This window comes from Vicia villosa, linkage group LG4, assembly GCF_029867415.1.
Source record: "Vicia villosa cultivar HV-30 ecotype Madison, WI linkage group LG4, Vvil1.0, whole genome shotgun sequence".
NCBI lineage: Eukaryota > Viridiplantae > Streptophyta > Magnoliopsida > Fabales > Fabaceae > Vicia > Vicia villosa.
The window spans coordinates 28,884,674-28,902,635 of NC_081183.1; the positions used below are offsets into that span (position 1 = coordinate 28,884,674).

Genomic DNA, 17,962 nt, shown 5'->3' on the forward strand with positions numbered 1-17,962 from the left:
AAAGAAAGCATATCACGTGACAATTAAAAAAAAAAAAAAAAATCTGAAGCATTGATTTAGATCCAAGGGTTTAAATTAATTCCTCTCATCTCTCATATTAACTACTCCTCTCATTATATATATATATATATATATATATATATATATATATATATATATATATATATATATATATATATATATATATGAATTAGGATAAACTGACATTCAATTCTACCTGATTATTATTATTAATTTAAAGGTTAAGATATATTCACTTAAAAATTAACATATGTTTTTTTTTAAAATTTATCTTAACTATTGAATTAATAATAAATAATAATAATAATAATAATAATAATAATAATAATAATAATAATAATAATAATAATAATAATAATAAAGGGATAGGATTCGGTGTCAAAGTTAATGTTTGACACCAGTGACAAATGATCCCAGTAGATAAAATTTAGGGTTAAATAAGTTTTTAGTCCCTATAAATATGACAACTTTCAATTTTAGTCCCTGCAAAATTTTTCTTCAAACAATGGTTGTCGCAATATTTTTCGTCTCTATTTTTAGTCCCTCCCGTTAAATTTCAGTAACGGAGGCTTAAGTGGCACGGCACGTGTAACGCCACGTCAATTAAAGTCAATACTAATTAAAAATAGATAGATTGCGGGGTTTTAAACCCCCCCTTAAATAACTTTAAAAACCAGAAATTTTCAGGAGCAATTAATCAAACTGTTGGTAGGGAAATCTTTATTATCCTCATTCTTCACATTATCAAACCTACACATTCATGATAACCCGTTTTTTTATTTTATAGAGAGCTTTTTACGATTAAGATGAATAAACCATATAAAAATTCAAGATTATATCTCTCTCAATTGCTGTCCATGTTGTTCAATCCCTCAAATTCAAAATTGCTTTCAATCATTAATGTTACAAAATAAGATTCAATATTCACCACCAAGACTCTCTCCCTCAACCATTTGGTGACTGGAAAATATGAGAAATTTAAGATTTGAAATCGGTTAGTTTATTCTCTTCATATGAATATGGATCAATTTTTTTTCTTTCTTTTAACCATTAATTCCATTTTTTCTTTGTCAAATTCATACTTATGTTAGGCTTTCAATGCTACAGATAATACAATGCTTTGGTATGGATTTCTAACTTGCCAATTATACCATTCCCATAATTTGTATACAATTGTAATAGTGTTAGTGTGTTACCCTTAACGTCCAATTTAAGTATTAATTTGGGCTAAAAAGCAATAGCAAGACATATAGTTACCTTTTGTATTTTTAACAAGGTAGTAAACTTATAAATGCAATGTTTTTTTAACAGAAGAACATTTATCTTTCATGTTTTTTACAGGATAATTTAATTTGGAGAAGATGAAAGTGCTACATGTGGATATATAGGGAATGGGTTTCCCTACCAACAGCAGTTTTATTTATTAAATATTAACTGTTTAATTTTGAATTTAAATTTCACACGCATGAATGTTTGGAAGGAATAAAAGAGCAAATCACATAACGGTATAATACAGTTATCTTTTATACACGTACCTTGCAGTTCTTGAATTCCTGCATCATTATTTATTTATTTTTTCCCACAAACTTCCTGCATCACTATCTCCATATCTCTTCTATTTTTATTTTTTCTCTCCTATTTCATACTTTTCAACTGATAATTTGTGTATGTAAAGAAAGACAAATTCTTTCCTGTATCTAAAATTTCAATAAGCACTTTCAGTTTTGGTTTTCTAAATATCTAAAACAATATAATTAAAATAAAGGCTAGGAAGTTCAATAAACATGGAACTAATAGAAATAGAAGCAGATGAGAGACGTGGAGTTTGATAAAGCTTTCCGAAACGTCGAAATCATTATTTTCAAAAACGATCAATCGATTCAAAATTTATCACACAAATAATTATATTTAAAATTAAAATTAAATAAAAATATATATGTTATGTCTTTCTCACTGTATTTTGGATGGAGTCATGATCATTTTATTATTCTATTTAAAAATTATGTTTAATATATTGAAACATTCACTTAAGGGTGATATTTTTATGTCATGCAAAGAAGACTAATGATTTCAAGGGCTCTCCACATCAGTGAAAGCTTATTTATCATGAATTTGTAGGTTTGATAATATGAAGAATGATGGTAATAAAGATTTCCCTACCAACAGTTTGATTAATTGCTAATGAAATTTTTTGGTTTTTTAAGTTATTTAAAGGGGGTTTAAAAGCCCCGCAATCTATCTATTTTTAACTAATATTGACTTTAATTGACGTGGCGTTACACGTGGCGTGCCACGTAAGCTTCCGTTAGTGAAATTTAACGGGAGGGATTAAAATTAAAATAGGGACGGAAAATATTGCGAGGACCATTGTTTGAAAAAAAATTTTGCAGGGACTAAAATTGAAAGTTACCATATTTATAGGAACTAAAAACTTATTTAACCCTAAAATTTATTATCGTTTTTGTTTAATTAACTTTTGGGTTAAATATGTTTTTTCTTCTCTATAAATAATTTAAAATCCAGTTTTAGTCCTTATAAGTAATTCCTTCAAAGAATGGTCCTTCGAAAAAAAATTTATTCTTACTTTTGATCCGTGTCAGTTACTTCCTTTAACGGAAATTGACGTGACATGCCACGTCAATTAAAGTCAACATCATACTTAACTACAAAATAAGTGTTATATTTTAGGAGTTACAAGCTTCTTTAAATTCCTTGGAATATGGTGAAACGGGCAACCAAGAAAATGTTTTAGCGAGACTTCGTCTGATAAATTTGAATTGCAATGCTTGTGTATGAGTTTCTATATGTCATCAATACCAATTAGGTTGCTCTCTTTAAGCAACTCTACAATGACTTGCTTTCATTGACAATGACACTGTCATGAGACTGAAAACACTATGACTTGCTTTTATTGATGCATGTATAATATTCAAAGATAGATGTTATACCATAATTTTCTGTCATGAGACTGGAATACTTATAGCCTTCTTCTAGGTCATTCATTTGAACACAAGAGTTAGAACAAAAGAAAACAATGAGAGTGCATCTCGCTTCGTTATACAATATATACAAAACACCATCCCACTATATCTCCCCATTCCGTCTTTTCTTCATACCTACATGCAAAATGATATATCTTTAATATGAAAGAACGAAACTATATAAATTAATCTAGTAATATACTTGCGTAGACAATTAATATAATAATAATAATAATAATAATAATAAGGGATAATAGCTATTTTGCCGCCTGCCATATGGGCGAGGTTTGAAAAACGCCCCTGTAAAAAAAAAAGTCTCCCATGACCTAGTAATTACAAGGGGGCACCACCAACCACTAGTCTACTTTACTTTTGTTGTTCTATTCTTACTTTAAGTACTTATATTATAGTAATTTCTGAAAATATGTTTATTAAATATTTATTTAGGTTCTTATATTTTGATATATGTTTTAATATTATTGTTAATCAATGATAATGTTTTATTAACCAGTATATTAGTGTTAATATATTTATTTAGGTTATGATTTTTTATTATATGTTTTATTATTATTATTATTATTAACTAATAATGTTTTATTAACTAATATATTAACATTAATATATTACATGAATTCATATTTACCGTTAATATTTAAAATATTGTAACATAAATATTTAAAAATTATTAAATATCATTGATATTTAAAAATGTTAATATTTAAATAACTTTAATTATTTAAATAACTTTAATTACTTAAATTATTAATTGAAAATAACCTTAATAAATTAGTTTAAACTAGATTATTACATTAGTTTAAAAGGTACATTATTTTTTTAAAACATAGCCTATGAAACATGATTAACAGTATATTTTAAAACATAGCTTATAAAATATGACTAAATTAATTTGGTTCAGTATTTTTTAAATTAGTTTATAAAACATAGCCTATAAAACATGACTAAATTAAATTAGTTTATGTAATTAAAACTAAATTAAACAAATTTAAATTAAAACTAAATTAATTTACATTTTAGAATTTAAATAATTTTAACAGTAAAATAAATATTAATTATAATAGTATTAATTAATAACAATGTTAACTAATAACTATAATATAACTATTATATTTTAACTGATATATTTTATAATTTAATTAAAATAAATATTTAATTAGATAAATATATTAACGTTAATATTTGACAAAAGTAAAATAGAACAACAAAAATAACTGATAATATTTGATAAAAGTAGATAAATATAACTAGTTTATTATAATATAAGTACTTAAAGTAAGAATAGAACAACAAAAGTAAAGTAGCCTAGTGGTTGGTGGTGCCCCCTTGTAATTAATAGGTCATGGGTTTAATACCCATATTTGACATTTAATCTTCATATGTTAGGGAGCGAATCCAATTTTTTTTTTACTTTATTATGAAAGAACGAAACTATATAAATTAATCTAGTAATATACTTGCGTAGACAATTAATATAATAATAATAATAATAATAATAATAATAAAATATATAATAATAATAATAATAATAATAATACAATGTCCGCATATTTATGTTTTCATATGTAAATATATAAGTTCTATTTTTTTTTTGACAGATGTTCTATTTTTTATTTATTTAAAGGATTTAATGGAAATACACCGACAGTGTAAAGCAGTTTTATACTGTTCAGTGGCGGTTCTATAGCCCAGCGAGCCCGGGCACGCGCCCGGGCTCAACCCCTATTTTCTTTATATTTCCCCCAATTTAATAGTAGAATTTTAGATGAAATCAGGGGCAAAATTATTTAAAATAAGGGTGCAAAAACCAAAATAGATGAGTACCCAATGGTCCAGACAGGCCCAACCCAATTAATTATATAGAATTATAATAAAATTTTAAAAAGGTAATTATTTTTTCTCTTAATTTTTCTTCTTCTGCAATGGAGTTATACTGTACACAGTGTCAGTGATGAAACAATATAGAAGCTACTTCTTTTGTTTGACCGGAAATATAGAAGCTAGTTTTTTATATACACTTAGGTAGTTAGGTTCCTTATGCTATTATATAGAACTTATTTTTTTTAATGATACAGAAGCTAATTTTTTTTTGGACCGGAAATATAAGCTAGTTAAGAAACATGAAGTGATGAAACAATACATTTTATTACTATTATTCTGTGTACTGGCAGTACTGCATATGCATATAGGTATTATAATATAGGTTCAAAATTCAAACTATTAAAAAAAGTTTTATTAGTTTAATTTAGGTTTAATTTTGTTCAATGAATTAATTTCAATTTTGTTCAACGAATTAATTTCAATTTTGTTCAATGAATTAATATAATTTCAATGAAGCAATGAGATACGATTTTTACTTTCAATTTAGTTTCATAGTTTATTTTTCTGAATCATTAAATTTCAGGGATGAGGAGGTTTTTGGTTCCTAGAACAAGTATTGAAAGAGTGAATGTTAAGCAACCGGAAGCTGAAGTAGAAGAAACACCCCATAATGTGGTCAATGACTTTAATCTAAATGAGATTGTGCGTGATCCAGGATGTAGGAAACAAATTTATGAGTATGCTCCGGATATTCAAGACCAAGTGAGAAGGACATATATATTGAAGGGTCCAACGCAACCAGATTTAGCAAGATTTCCTCGTACTCAATTTGGGAAGTCTTCAAGAGCATTTTGTAAAGCATGGTATAAGAATTATACATGGATTGAATACAGTGAATAGAAGGATGCAGCTTATTGTTTTCATTGCTTTCTTTTTAAGCCGTCCGGGAGGGCCGAACACTTTGGTTATGAAGTCTTCAACAAAGACGGATTTAAAGATTGGAAGCATGCATCTAAAGGATTTAAAGATCATATTGGTAGTCATGATAGTAAGCACAACTCATGTATGAAACACTATGACGATTATAATAATCAAAGACAAAGTGTGACAAGTATCTTTGCTAAAGCAACTAGGGAATCAGAAGAATTGTATAAGATCTGTTTGACTTGTTCTTTAGGTTGTATTAGATATCTCATAGCACAAGCTCATTGAGTTGACTTTGATATTGCCGGTGACGACAACATCTGTTGAAAGAGCTTTTTCAGCAATGAAGATTATCAAGTCTAATTTGCGCAACAAGATCAACAATGTGTGGTTCAATGACTTGATGATATGTTACACCGAGCGGGAGATATTCAAGTCACTTAAAGATGTTGAGATTATTCGAACATTCACCGCAAAGAAGTCTCGGAGAAGGCATTTACCTCTCAATTTTATTTAGCACACTTTATGACTATTTATATATTGTCACATGAAACATGCAGTTAAATTTTTTGCCCAGGCTACATTAAATTCCTGGCTCCGCCACTGACACTGTCAATGAAATCCAAACCGTTAAATTTTGTAAAAATTTGATTTTTTCTTTAAATTAAATATAAAGTATTTAGTTTTAAGGGTTGTGATGCATTGATCGTGTAAAAAAATTTACACTGACAGTGCACTACCTTTAAGCTCTTATTTAAATGTGTGTTGGATAGAGTATTACATACCAACATGAAATTACAAGACTCAAAGAAAATATTTAAAAGCTAAAACCGTATTTAAAATTATTTATATTTTATAGGAATCACGTATATATTTAACGCTTAATTTTTTTATGACTCTGAAAAAAATGGAAGTTTACTAAACCGAGTTAGAGTGCCTAAAATTTATTGTTGTCTTTATTTTATTATTGTCATTATTTATAAGATTAATTCATTTTATGGCATCAAATTACTCGTGTAAATGTAATAAAATATAATTTCTTTCTTTTTATTTGGTTTCTACTTAATGGCCAACAAGGAATGGAACTTTTACTTATTCTTTGTAATTAAAATACTACTTTTTTTATTTGGTTTCTTATGGACCTCTCCATAATTTTTTAACATAGTTTTCATATAAAATTGTTAAACTTTAAATATACCCACTAAAATATAATACTAGAATTTTGAAAAACTTAAAGGTACTGTCAGTGTAAAATATTTTATACGGTCAGTGCAACACAACCCTTAAAAAATATATTTTATATGTGATTTAAGAAAAAAAGTTAAACTTCTATAAAAATTAACGGTATGATTTCATTGACAATGTAAAACTGTTTTACATCAATTTGAAATATATAGTGGAGGCTTGTAGTTGTATAGAAGAATTGTCTCTCCATAACTCCATAAGCCATTGCTCCTTTAATATATATATATATATATATATATATATATATATATATATATATATATATATATATATATATATATATATAAACAAAAAGGAATCTTAAATTAAAGATACTTTGTCTCCTATCTTACACCCACCTTCTCATATGATAATAGGTTGGGGAGAAAATTTCGGTAAAACTACAAAATATGATGTTAATGATTAAGGCAGCATGCTTTAAATAGCTACAAAGCTGCTTTAGTTTTATGGTGAAATTTCCTTAATTGGATGCTTTAGTTTTATGATGAAGTTTCCTTAATTGACTATGCCAATGATGATGATATAACTAAAGTAATCATATAATAAAGTATGTGCATAAAATTATTTTCCAAAATTAAAGTCATTCCTCATTACTATCATTATAATTCGTCTCTTTCATTAAAAAAAAAAAAACTCCATTCAAAATTATAGGAATGGAATCTTCTAACCAATGATATTAATTTGTTATAAGGGGGATTGACATGGAGGAAACTTGCTTTAATTGAGTAATGCAAGAAACTAATAGATTGTAATGATCTAGTTTAGTAGGGGGCCTCAACCAGCTCCATAGATCACTACCTTGTCTTTTTCCTCTTTTCTAATTAAAGCCATATATTAATCTGGTTTTACTAGATAACACTAGAACTATTCAAAAAACTGAGAATCGAGTGAACAGTCGAATTAAACCGAATTAAATTTAAAATAATTGAACTGTTGTATTTGATTAGTGAATCGAATCATATTGTACAAACAATTTTAAAATTGAATTATATGACAAATAAACTGAACTAAAAATGTAATTGAATTGAACCAAATCTAAAAATGAAAAATATCAAAAATAAGTCTTAAATTTATTTTTTTTAAAAAAATAAAAAATAATATAACGGTTTGATTTAAAAAAAAACTATCTTCTAATAGTTTTGTAGGGTTTGAAATTTTAAAACGGTATACCAATTCTAGTTTAGTTCGATTCTAAATAAATTAAGACGATTTGATTCGATTCAAATAAATTTTTATTATAATTTACTTCGGCTCGGTTCGATTTTCTCTCTGAGCTCATGAACAGCCCTAGCTAGTATATTTAAAGAAGGACTTAATTTGTGTATAGCATCGGTGTAAAGATGCTTTATACTAGAATCATTTAGATCATAAATTATTCTTTATAGATTACTTTGTTAAGATAGTTTAGTCTTTTTAGTCTTTAGTATTTATACTGTTTGTAACTTTTGCATTATTAATTTTATATTTTTAATAGAACTCTAGCCTCTTTCCGTCATCCATCTTTTTTTTTTTTTTTAAATTTAACTAGGCCGATCAAAAAAAAAAAAACTCTAAATTAAATTGAACGAATCAAATTGAATTTAAAATAATTAAATTGTTATGTTTAATTAATGAGCCGAATAATATTGCATAAACGGTTCTAGAGCCAAACTTTATGATAAGTAAATAGAATCAAACTTAAACTGAATTGAATTTGAAAATAAAAAATATTAAAAACAAGTTTTAAATTTAAAAAAAAAAATAGTTTAACGGTTTGATTTTTTAACAAATGATTTGATTTGAGAAAAATTATTTTCTAACCGTTTGGAATTTCAAAACGATATACCAAATTATTAATTTTAGTTCAATTCATCTATTAGTAAATTAAATTTTGTTTTGTTTAATTCAAGTAAATTTTTAGTATAGTTTGTTTTGGTTTTGGTTAGAGTGAATTTTCATCATACTTTATTAGAGTTGAGTTCAATTTTAAGTTCTACTATATAGAAATTCACAACTTTTATTAGGGTTAGGATTTGATGTAAATTTGGATTGGCAACCCAATTGATAAAGGGCAGTTCACCTACCCAGTCGACAACATCTATATTTTTTATCGACACGACCATTGTTATTCATTTTACCGATGAGAGGAAGGGTTTAGAAACCCTTCTTGTATCGAGACACATTACTTGCAGTAAGTTTTTTTATCACTTCACCTTGCCTATTACTTATCATGTTTATTTTGATTTAGGGTCAATAAGTATATATGAATTGCAATTTGCGGATGATACAATTTTTTTGGCGGATGGTAGTTGTCATAATTGGTGGAGTATGAAAGTCATTCTTAGGGGTTTTGAGATGATGTCCGGTTTGAAGATTAATTTTCATAAAAGCAAGATTTATGGTATTCATGTGGGTGATTGGATGTTGGAAGCGGCGTCAAACTTCTTGTCTTGCGATGTTGATAGCTTTAAGTTCAAGTTCCTTGGAGTCAAGGTTGGGGAGAGTCCGAGGAAACTAGCCATGTGGAAAGATTTATTAGCTCAAACGAAAAGAAGATTAGCTTTGTGGAAGGGAAGGCATCTCTCTATAGCGGGGCAGGTGGTTTTGATAAATTCAGTGTTGAATGCCATACTGATTTACTCTTTGTCCTTATATAAGGCGCCGTCAAAATTAATATGTAATATTCTCCGCATTCAAAGCAACTTTCTCTGGCACGGGAAGGAAAATTATAAGACGATTCATTGGGTGAGTTGGGAAGCAGTGTGAAAACTACGCGAGTTAGGAGGGCTGGGCATTAAAGATGTAGAGTTGTTGAATATAGCTTTACTATATAAGTGGAAGTGGAGGATTTTGAAGGATCAAGATTCGTTGTGGTAAAAACTTCTTAGAAGCCGGTCCGGTAACATCGAAATCAAAGTGTTAGTAGGAGAAAACAGTGTGTTGAAAAACAAAGACTCGATATGGTGGCGGGACTTGATAATTTTGGATAATTTTAAGATCACAACACAGAACCAGTTTGCTGCATCTATCTTATGCAGGGTAAAAAACGGACCGCGCACAACATTCTGGCACGCTAATTGGACTGACAATCAACCTCTCAAATTTATTTTTTCCGATATTTATACTAATATTGTTTGTAGGTTATGTATTGTCGCAGAATCGGGCGTTTGGATCAGTCCGAACTAGTTTTGGAATTTTGAAAGTTTAGTGGAAAACATAGAGGATATTGAGTTACAAATCTGGGATGCTTTTGTTGTCTTGTTGCGGGCTTAATCGCTCCATAGGGATGATGAAGACGATTTTGATTGGCAATAGTGATGACGGTATTTTCTCGGTTCACTCTTGTTACAATTTTCTTTCCTTGAATCTGCCAGCTACGGTTCAGCCCAGCCAAACAGTGACGGATTTTAAGCAAATGTGGGAGATCAAAGTCCCTTCGAATATGTTGTTTTTTGGATGGAGATACACCTTAAATAGGATGCCAACAAAAGATCAGCTTGCTAAAAGGGGTGGATACGAACAGGAGCTGTATTTTTTGCGGTTTTGAGGACGAGTCAATTTCTCACCTGTTCTGGAGCTGCTATTTCGCGACAAATATATGGTTGAAGGTGTATAATTGGATACGAAGTGAGTTAGAGTTATCAATTTCATAATTGAAGAGCTTTTTTTTTCCATTTTGAGAAGATGAATTGTAAGATGAGGAGGATTCAAGTAGCGGTGATTTGGCTTGCCACGGTGTGGAGTATTTGATTGATGCGTAATGCCGCCATCTTTAAGGGTGTCGACGTTAATTTTGACGATTGTATAACGGTAATTATTTCTAGGTCGTGGACTTGGCTTATTTTTATCGCGTAAATTAATGGATGGTTTGTAATTTCTTTGTATGGAATACTTTATCTCTCCTATGTTTTAGGAAGTATGGGCTTTCCGTCTTGTTTCTATCAGGTAGAATGTCCCTTATACTCCCTTTAATAATATTTTGCCTGTTAAAAGAAATAATAAATATATACAAGTCAATTTTGATTTAGGGTTATTAATATATTGCCTTTATACTTTTCAAATATTAACAACACTTGTCTCTTTTTTTTTTTTTTACAAAATTGATTCATATATATTATGTTTTCAAACAACATTGTCTTATTGTTTTTAATATATATATATATATATATATATATATATATATATATATATATATATATATATATATATATATATATATATATATATATATATATATATATAATCTTTTTTTTATAATCTTCAATCACATATATAAATATTTCTTAAACACATCAAAACATATTTAAATACTATTAAAATGTGCTTGAGCTAAAAAATAATAATTATTGATGTTAATTTTTAATACCATTCAATCATATTTGAATATTATTAAATACATTATATAAACATATTTAAATATTACTTAAATGTAATTTTAGTAAACTAATTAAATTTAATATTATTTAAACATGTGAATTTTATTTTGAATGTTATTAAAAATTAATTTTAACTTATTATTATTCAAAAAAATTAAGAATTATATTAATATATCAATATGAACAAAATATGTTTTTATATATACTATTAATGAACTTGTAAAAATGTTTAGATGGTATTGAAAAAATTGATCTAAATCACAAATAATTAATACTTTTAGGTTCAAACATATTTAAATAGAATTTAAATATATTAGGATGTGTTTTGTATTTGAGTAAAAAAAATTGGTTTATTGATGTTTTAAAATATCCAAGTTTAAAAAAATTATAAAAATACCAACGTGAAATTTAAAATAATTCAAAATGAAAATAGGAAAAACCAAATAAACATAGTTGACATTAAAAAAAATTCACTCAGCAAATCACATAGGCGTTTTTGCACTCAATCAAATTCCCATTGAGTTTAAAACGACAAAATATTCATGTGACAAGGTTGAAATCTGAAGAAAACATTTACAAGGGAAAATCAGAAGTCACTTATATGTTAGGGAATAAAATACCTATTAATTCATTAATTTATGTTTTTTTTATAGATCAATGACCCTAACGGAAATCTTAGCCCTAACCTTGTCTAACAAGAAACTATGACAACCTCGTTGAAATCAAGTGTTCCATGACTTATAAATTGTATTTATTCTAACCATTTTATAACCATGTAAATGTTTTTTTTTTTTTTTTTACGTTTTGGTCATTGTTCCACTTTCAACTGACGCACATTTTTTAATGTCCCACAATGTTGACAAATATCAACAAATTATTTTTCAGTAGAAAATATTCAAGAGAAATAACTTTTTTTCTTCCACAAGTTCTCTGATGAAATAATATCTTACATCAATGTGTTCGGTACGACTATGCTTCACAAGGGTCTTTGAGATGTTGATCACACTCATGTTGTCACAATATAATATCATAACATCTTGTGTGACATTATACTCTCTTAGCATTTGCTTTATATATAGTGGAGTGAAACTGCTTTTGCAACAAAATTTTAACATTTGCTTTATACTCTTTTAACATGTACTTGGACTCTCTAGTGGATAGAGAAACAAAATTTTTATTTTTGCTTTTTTATTTTTGTGTTTATGCCTAACATTTTCAATATCAAACCTCTTTATAATATCTTTAGTTACTTGTTCTGCAAAACAAAGATGTTATCTTTCATTTATTTAACTTGAAATTCAAGAAAGTAGGTAAGTTTATCAACCAAACTCATTTCGAATTCAGATTGTATTTGTTGGACAAAATATTCTACCATCCCACTAGACATTCCTCCAAACACATTGTCATCCTCATGGATTTGAGCTTTAATGAGATTTCCTTCTTCCTTTTTAACATACAGAGTTTTGTCGATTCCTCTCTAACATAACCATTGTTGGTGAGAAACTGTGGTAGTCTTTTATACCAAGCTTTAAGAGCTTGTTTTAATCCATAGAGTGCCTTCTTGAGCTTGTAGACATGATCTAGAGAACAATGATTAATGAATCCTTTTGGTTGTTCAACATATACTTCTTCATTCAAATATTCATTTAGAAAGTCATTTTAACATCCATTTGATAAAGTTTGAACTTAAGAAGACGTGATAGTATTAGGTTTAGTAGTGAACATAGTGATCCTTCAATTGTAGGATATGTTGATTAAGACTATGTTGCTGATATGGATGATAGGATGTCTATTACAGAGTGTGTCTTTACTTAGCGAGAAGACCCATTTGTTCAAAATCATTGGATCAATTCGTAGTGGCCATTCCGACATCTGAAGTAGAGTACATGGAGGTCGGCGAGGCTGCCATAGAAGCCTAATGGCTTACATAATTAGTGAGAGAATTATGTGTTGAACAATATGGAGTTCAGTTGTATTGTGATAGCCAGAGTGTCATTTATTTGCCAAACAAGCAAATGTATCATGTTAGGACCAAGCATATTGATGTGAGGTTTCACTAAATCAGATAGTTACTTGCATTTAGATAAATATTACTTGAAAAAGTTTATACTTCAGAGAACGATGTTAATATGTTGATCAAGGCAGACGTTAGTGACAAGTTCAGGCATTGTTTGTACTTGTTACGTGTTTCTTAGTGTTAAATATAAGGTGTACCTCCCTAGTTTTCAGGACGAATCATCATACAGAAAGTCTTCATAGGGGTTTGATATTCGCCAATGTGGAGATTGTTGAGTAGGGTTCATATTGTTGAGATAATTATGGGTTGTTGAGATAATTATGAGTTGTTGGGAGTATAACTCATATTGTGGAGATAAATATAGGTAGAGATAATTATTTGTTGAGAGAAACTATGGATTAGAGTTTAAGATAGACTGCACACTAGTATTATATATATGACCGGTAATACTATAATCCAATCAAGTTCATATAAGACAAAAATAAAGAGAACTATAACTACTTTATAGTGACGCAGGTAGGTACCATTGGCCGAACTGCGTTAACAAATATCGATCATCTCCATTGTCTTTTACTTTCGCTTATCTTTAATCTTCTATACTAGTTGTTGTTCTAACAAATTCGTATTAGGATGGTCTTGTTAAGCCGTTTGACCGATCTGAAACAGTATTATAATTAGAGACCGAGATACCAATAACGGTTATTTATAATTGAATCGGGCTTAAAAACATATCACAAATGATATTTTTGTTTGTTTGACAAGGCATATAATGATTCTTAGAAATCATACAGACTTTCTTGAAGAATTAACAGACCCATAAAAATGGACATGATTTTTCAACGTCTAACCGTGCAAGTCTTAGTATATACAGATTATTCATTCCCATGTGTTTCCCCGTTTATTGAAGTACAAATGTGCCCATTTTGGTGATTAAGATTTCTGTTTGTATATATTTGTTTACAAGACTTCTGAAAATGTTTAGACTATTGTCGGAGTGTAACCAATGGAAGTGGATAAAGATGATGGTGAAATAGCAATCGTCTATTTCAGTATTGCTACAAAGACACTCCAATTAATTAGACCTTTGAGATTAAGACACCAATCATGAGTGAACATGAAGTTTCTAGTCCAGCTCATTTTTCTCATATTTGACCAATTATATAGGATGATCAAAAATTTATATATGGACAAAAGAAAGAAAAAAGACAGAAGTAGTTAAGTGTTTACATGATTTAAAATATATAAAAGTTAATTGCAAAAGTAACAAGTTATTGAAACTAATTATTTTTATATATCTTTTATTTTAATAGAAGAAAACTATGGAAACAAATAAATTAGGAGATGTTTAGTTTGAGATTTTTTTTTTAATTTCATTTTACTTTTAGTTATAAAATTGTGACTTTATTTTTATACTTTTTCTTGTTTCAAAAGTTTATACACAAAACAAGGTAAAAAAGATACTTTTCACACATAGTTGAATATATAAAGCAAATAGAATAAAACAAAAATATTTAATTTTAAATAGTTATGACAATATAATTTCGATTCTATTTAATTATTTTAATGTGATGGAGAATCTTCATTTTGATCGTTTTGACCGGATGATATATAAATTTGAGTTTTTCCCTATATTCAAAGTTGAATATGAGATTGAGATGAAGACTTTAAAGTTCGTGTCACACTCTTCTTTTAAACTCACTATGCATGATAGGTTTAAATTTCAACTCGAAAGAAGAATTATGTGATAGAGAGATTGAAATTGTTAATTATTACTTTATAAATGTAAGATTGGGTTAACCTCAATATAAATTTTTAATATGCGATCATAATCTATCTATCATCTTATTATCTTATCGAGCTACCCTTTGTAGAGTTTGGTGGTCTTTTATTTTTGTCCAGTGACATAAGTATTATTTTTCACGTAAGTAATTTATTAATTTATTTTAATTATTCATATTATTTTTTAAATATTAACAATTTATTTACATTAATAAATAAATATAAATAAATTACTTCATACTCACTTAATACAAATAAACTAACACAATCTAGCCACCTTACTCAATTATTCATATATCTTTTCATTACACAAAAGTTTTGAAAGTTGCTCAATCCTTCCCAAGTGCCCACAAGAATCCTTGAATATGGATGCAAATTGATTGCTTTATTTACAATAATTTCATAGGAAACATTAAAGAAACCAAATAGTAGAAAATTTAAAAAGTGGAATAATAAACCATGAAAAAGTCAAAACCTAATTAAGTTGCACTACATTTACCATAAGAATGAACATAGATTTTGTCTATTATGCATTCAACACTTTTCCCAGACAAAAGAACCTTTTATTTTTCTTCTTTACTAATTAGGGACAATCTCGTTTGATTAAATTCCTAAACAAATTTGACAACTTGTCAATCATTCTAGTACCTGGTCCCACCATTACATATATAGAGTGTGACACTGGATTTTGTATACTATTATGGCAATGTGGGACCTATCTACTTTCTTTGTCATTTTATTGTAGGGTAATTTAAAGTCTCTATTTATAAATGAAGTTCTCAAAGACTCATATATGCTAAATTGTCTCAAGAGGGTGTTTTTGGAGAGATGGGCCATCGTTGTTGCAGCAAACAGAAGATCAAAAGAGGATTATGGTCTCCTGAAGAAGATGATAAGCTTGTTGCATATATCACTACTCATGGACATAAAAGTTGGAGTTCTGTCCCAAAGTTTGCAGGCATTATTATTTCTCTCCTTCTATAGTACTTGTATATTTTGTTGTGTTTATTTTTAGATGTCGGTGAAAAGATCGAGCATGAGCTTCTGACTCGCAACGTGGTGATTTTTGATATTATCATAAAATATCAAAAATCACAACGCGGTGAAAAGATTCAACATGAGCTTCTGGCTCGCAACATCATGATTTTTGATATTATCACGAAATATCAAGAATCATAACGCGGCTACCTATTAATATTTTGTGTTTGAGTGTGTAGGTCTTCAGAGATGTGGAAAGAGTTGCAGATTAAGATGGACGAACTATTTGAGACCAGATCTAAAACGAGGTTCCTTCACTGTAGAAGAAGAACATATCATAATCGACATACATAGAATTCTCGGAAACAGGTAAAGAGAACTAATAGTCACAATCACAACAAAAAAAGAGAGAATAATTCTATAGTAGTATAATAAATTGTCTCGACACCTTAGTAATTGTATTTTACTAGTTTGTCCGGTCGTTATATGATAGTACAAACTCTCTGCAAGGTTTTATAAAAAAATTTAAGGTTTAAGGTTTAGGGTTTACGTAATAGTATAGACTCTCTGCAACTCTTTATAGAAAGTTGGTAGAGTTCGTCTTGATGCGTGCATTATTTGTGTGATGCAGATGGGCCCAAATAGCAAAGCACCTTCCTGGTAGAACTGACAATGAAGTGAAGAATTTTTGGAACTCATGCATCAAAAAGAAGCTCATTTCACAAGGCTTAGATCCACAAACTCACAATTTACTTTCTTCTCATAAAAGAAACAACTCATCATATCAAAACTCCAATTCCATTTTCATTCTCACTTCACAAATGCCACCAAATGCTAACTATCATATTGAAACAACAAATCAAACTTTTTCACCACCAAATATTATTCAAACTCCTTCTACAATTGTTTCCACAAACCAATATCAAACATCTTTCAATGTAATTTCAAATCAACTATGTCTTCCCGAGCAAGAACAGGCTCGAATAATAACCGAGAACATATCGAACGTTTGTTCTTCATCCGGCCTAGACACTACTGTTGTTGAAAATGAAATATCTAAGAATAAGAATGGCATTTGGGTTTCAAGAGATGAAGAAGGAACACAAGCTAGAGTGGAGGAAGAGAAGGAGAAGATGTGTGAGAAAGGAATGGATTTAAGTGAAATTGAAATGAATGGTTTTTTTGAGAATTCTAAGTTTGATTTTGGGTTGTTGGAGAGTGTACTTAACTCTGAATTTATATCTCATGATCTAGATTATATGGATGTACTTGCATGGAATTTTTAAGACCATGTTCTAATAATTTGGCTATCTATCTGTATATATTATCACTGAGTTTCCTACATATAATAAGATGTGTTGTCCACATTAAAAATATTATTTTAATGGATTAAAACTACATTTAGAAATAATAAAAGTTATAACTTTTGCAAGGGATTCTAGGAAATAAATTTTTTTATTTATGTTACGAGAGGGAAGAAAACAACATTTTGGGTTTTTATTTAGATAAGGTATTTTACAAATTCAATTTCTCCTCTATGAAATATGTTAGAACAACTAGGTCAATCTCGAATTAGAACCTAAAATAGTATCTTTTGAAATTATTTCCATGCAGCAAAGATTTTAACCCTAATTTCCAACAACAATGAACAGATCAAGTGTGGATCAAAATTTATGGACTTGGAGAGACTTTCACAGAATTAATGAAGTTACTTTCCTCATAGGGTTTATGTCTTGTTACTTTTCATTTAGCCTTTGCTATTACTTTGGCGTTATTGAATCCCTTACTTGATTGCGTATTTTAAGGTTGAGTTCTTAATTCGTTTT

General features: G+C 28.5%; 1 protein-coding gene across 1 annotated transcript; it reads left to right on the forward strand.

Annotated features, from left to right (window-relative positions):
- Nucleotides 1–15,969: 15,969 nt before the first annotated feature.
- On the forward strand, nt 15,970–17,502 carry LOC131599004 (transcription factor MYB8-like). The gene is made up of 3 exons (XM_058871528.1): nt 15,970–16,116; nt 16,376–16,505; nt 16,768–17,502. The coding sequence occupies exons 1-3, from the start codon at nt 15,987–15,989 to the stop codon at nt 17,420–17,422; spliced, it is 915 nt and encodes a 304-aa protein (XP_058727511.1). The 5' UTR covers nt 15,970–15,986; the 3' UTR covers nt 17,423–17,502.
- The last annotated feature ends 460 nt before the right edge of the window (nt 17,503–17,962 follow it).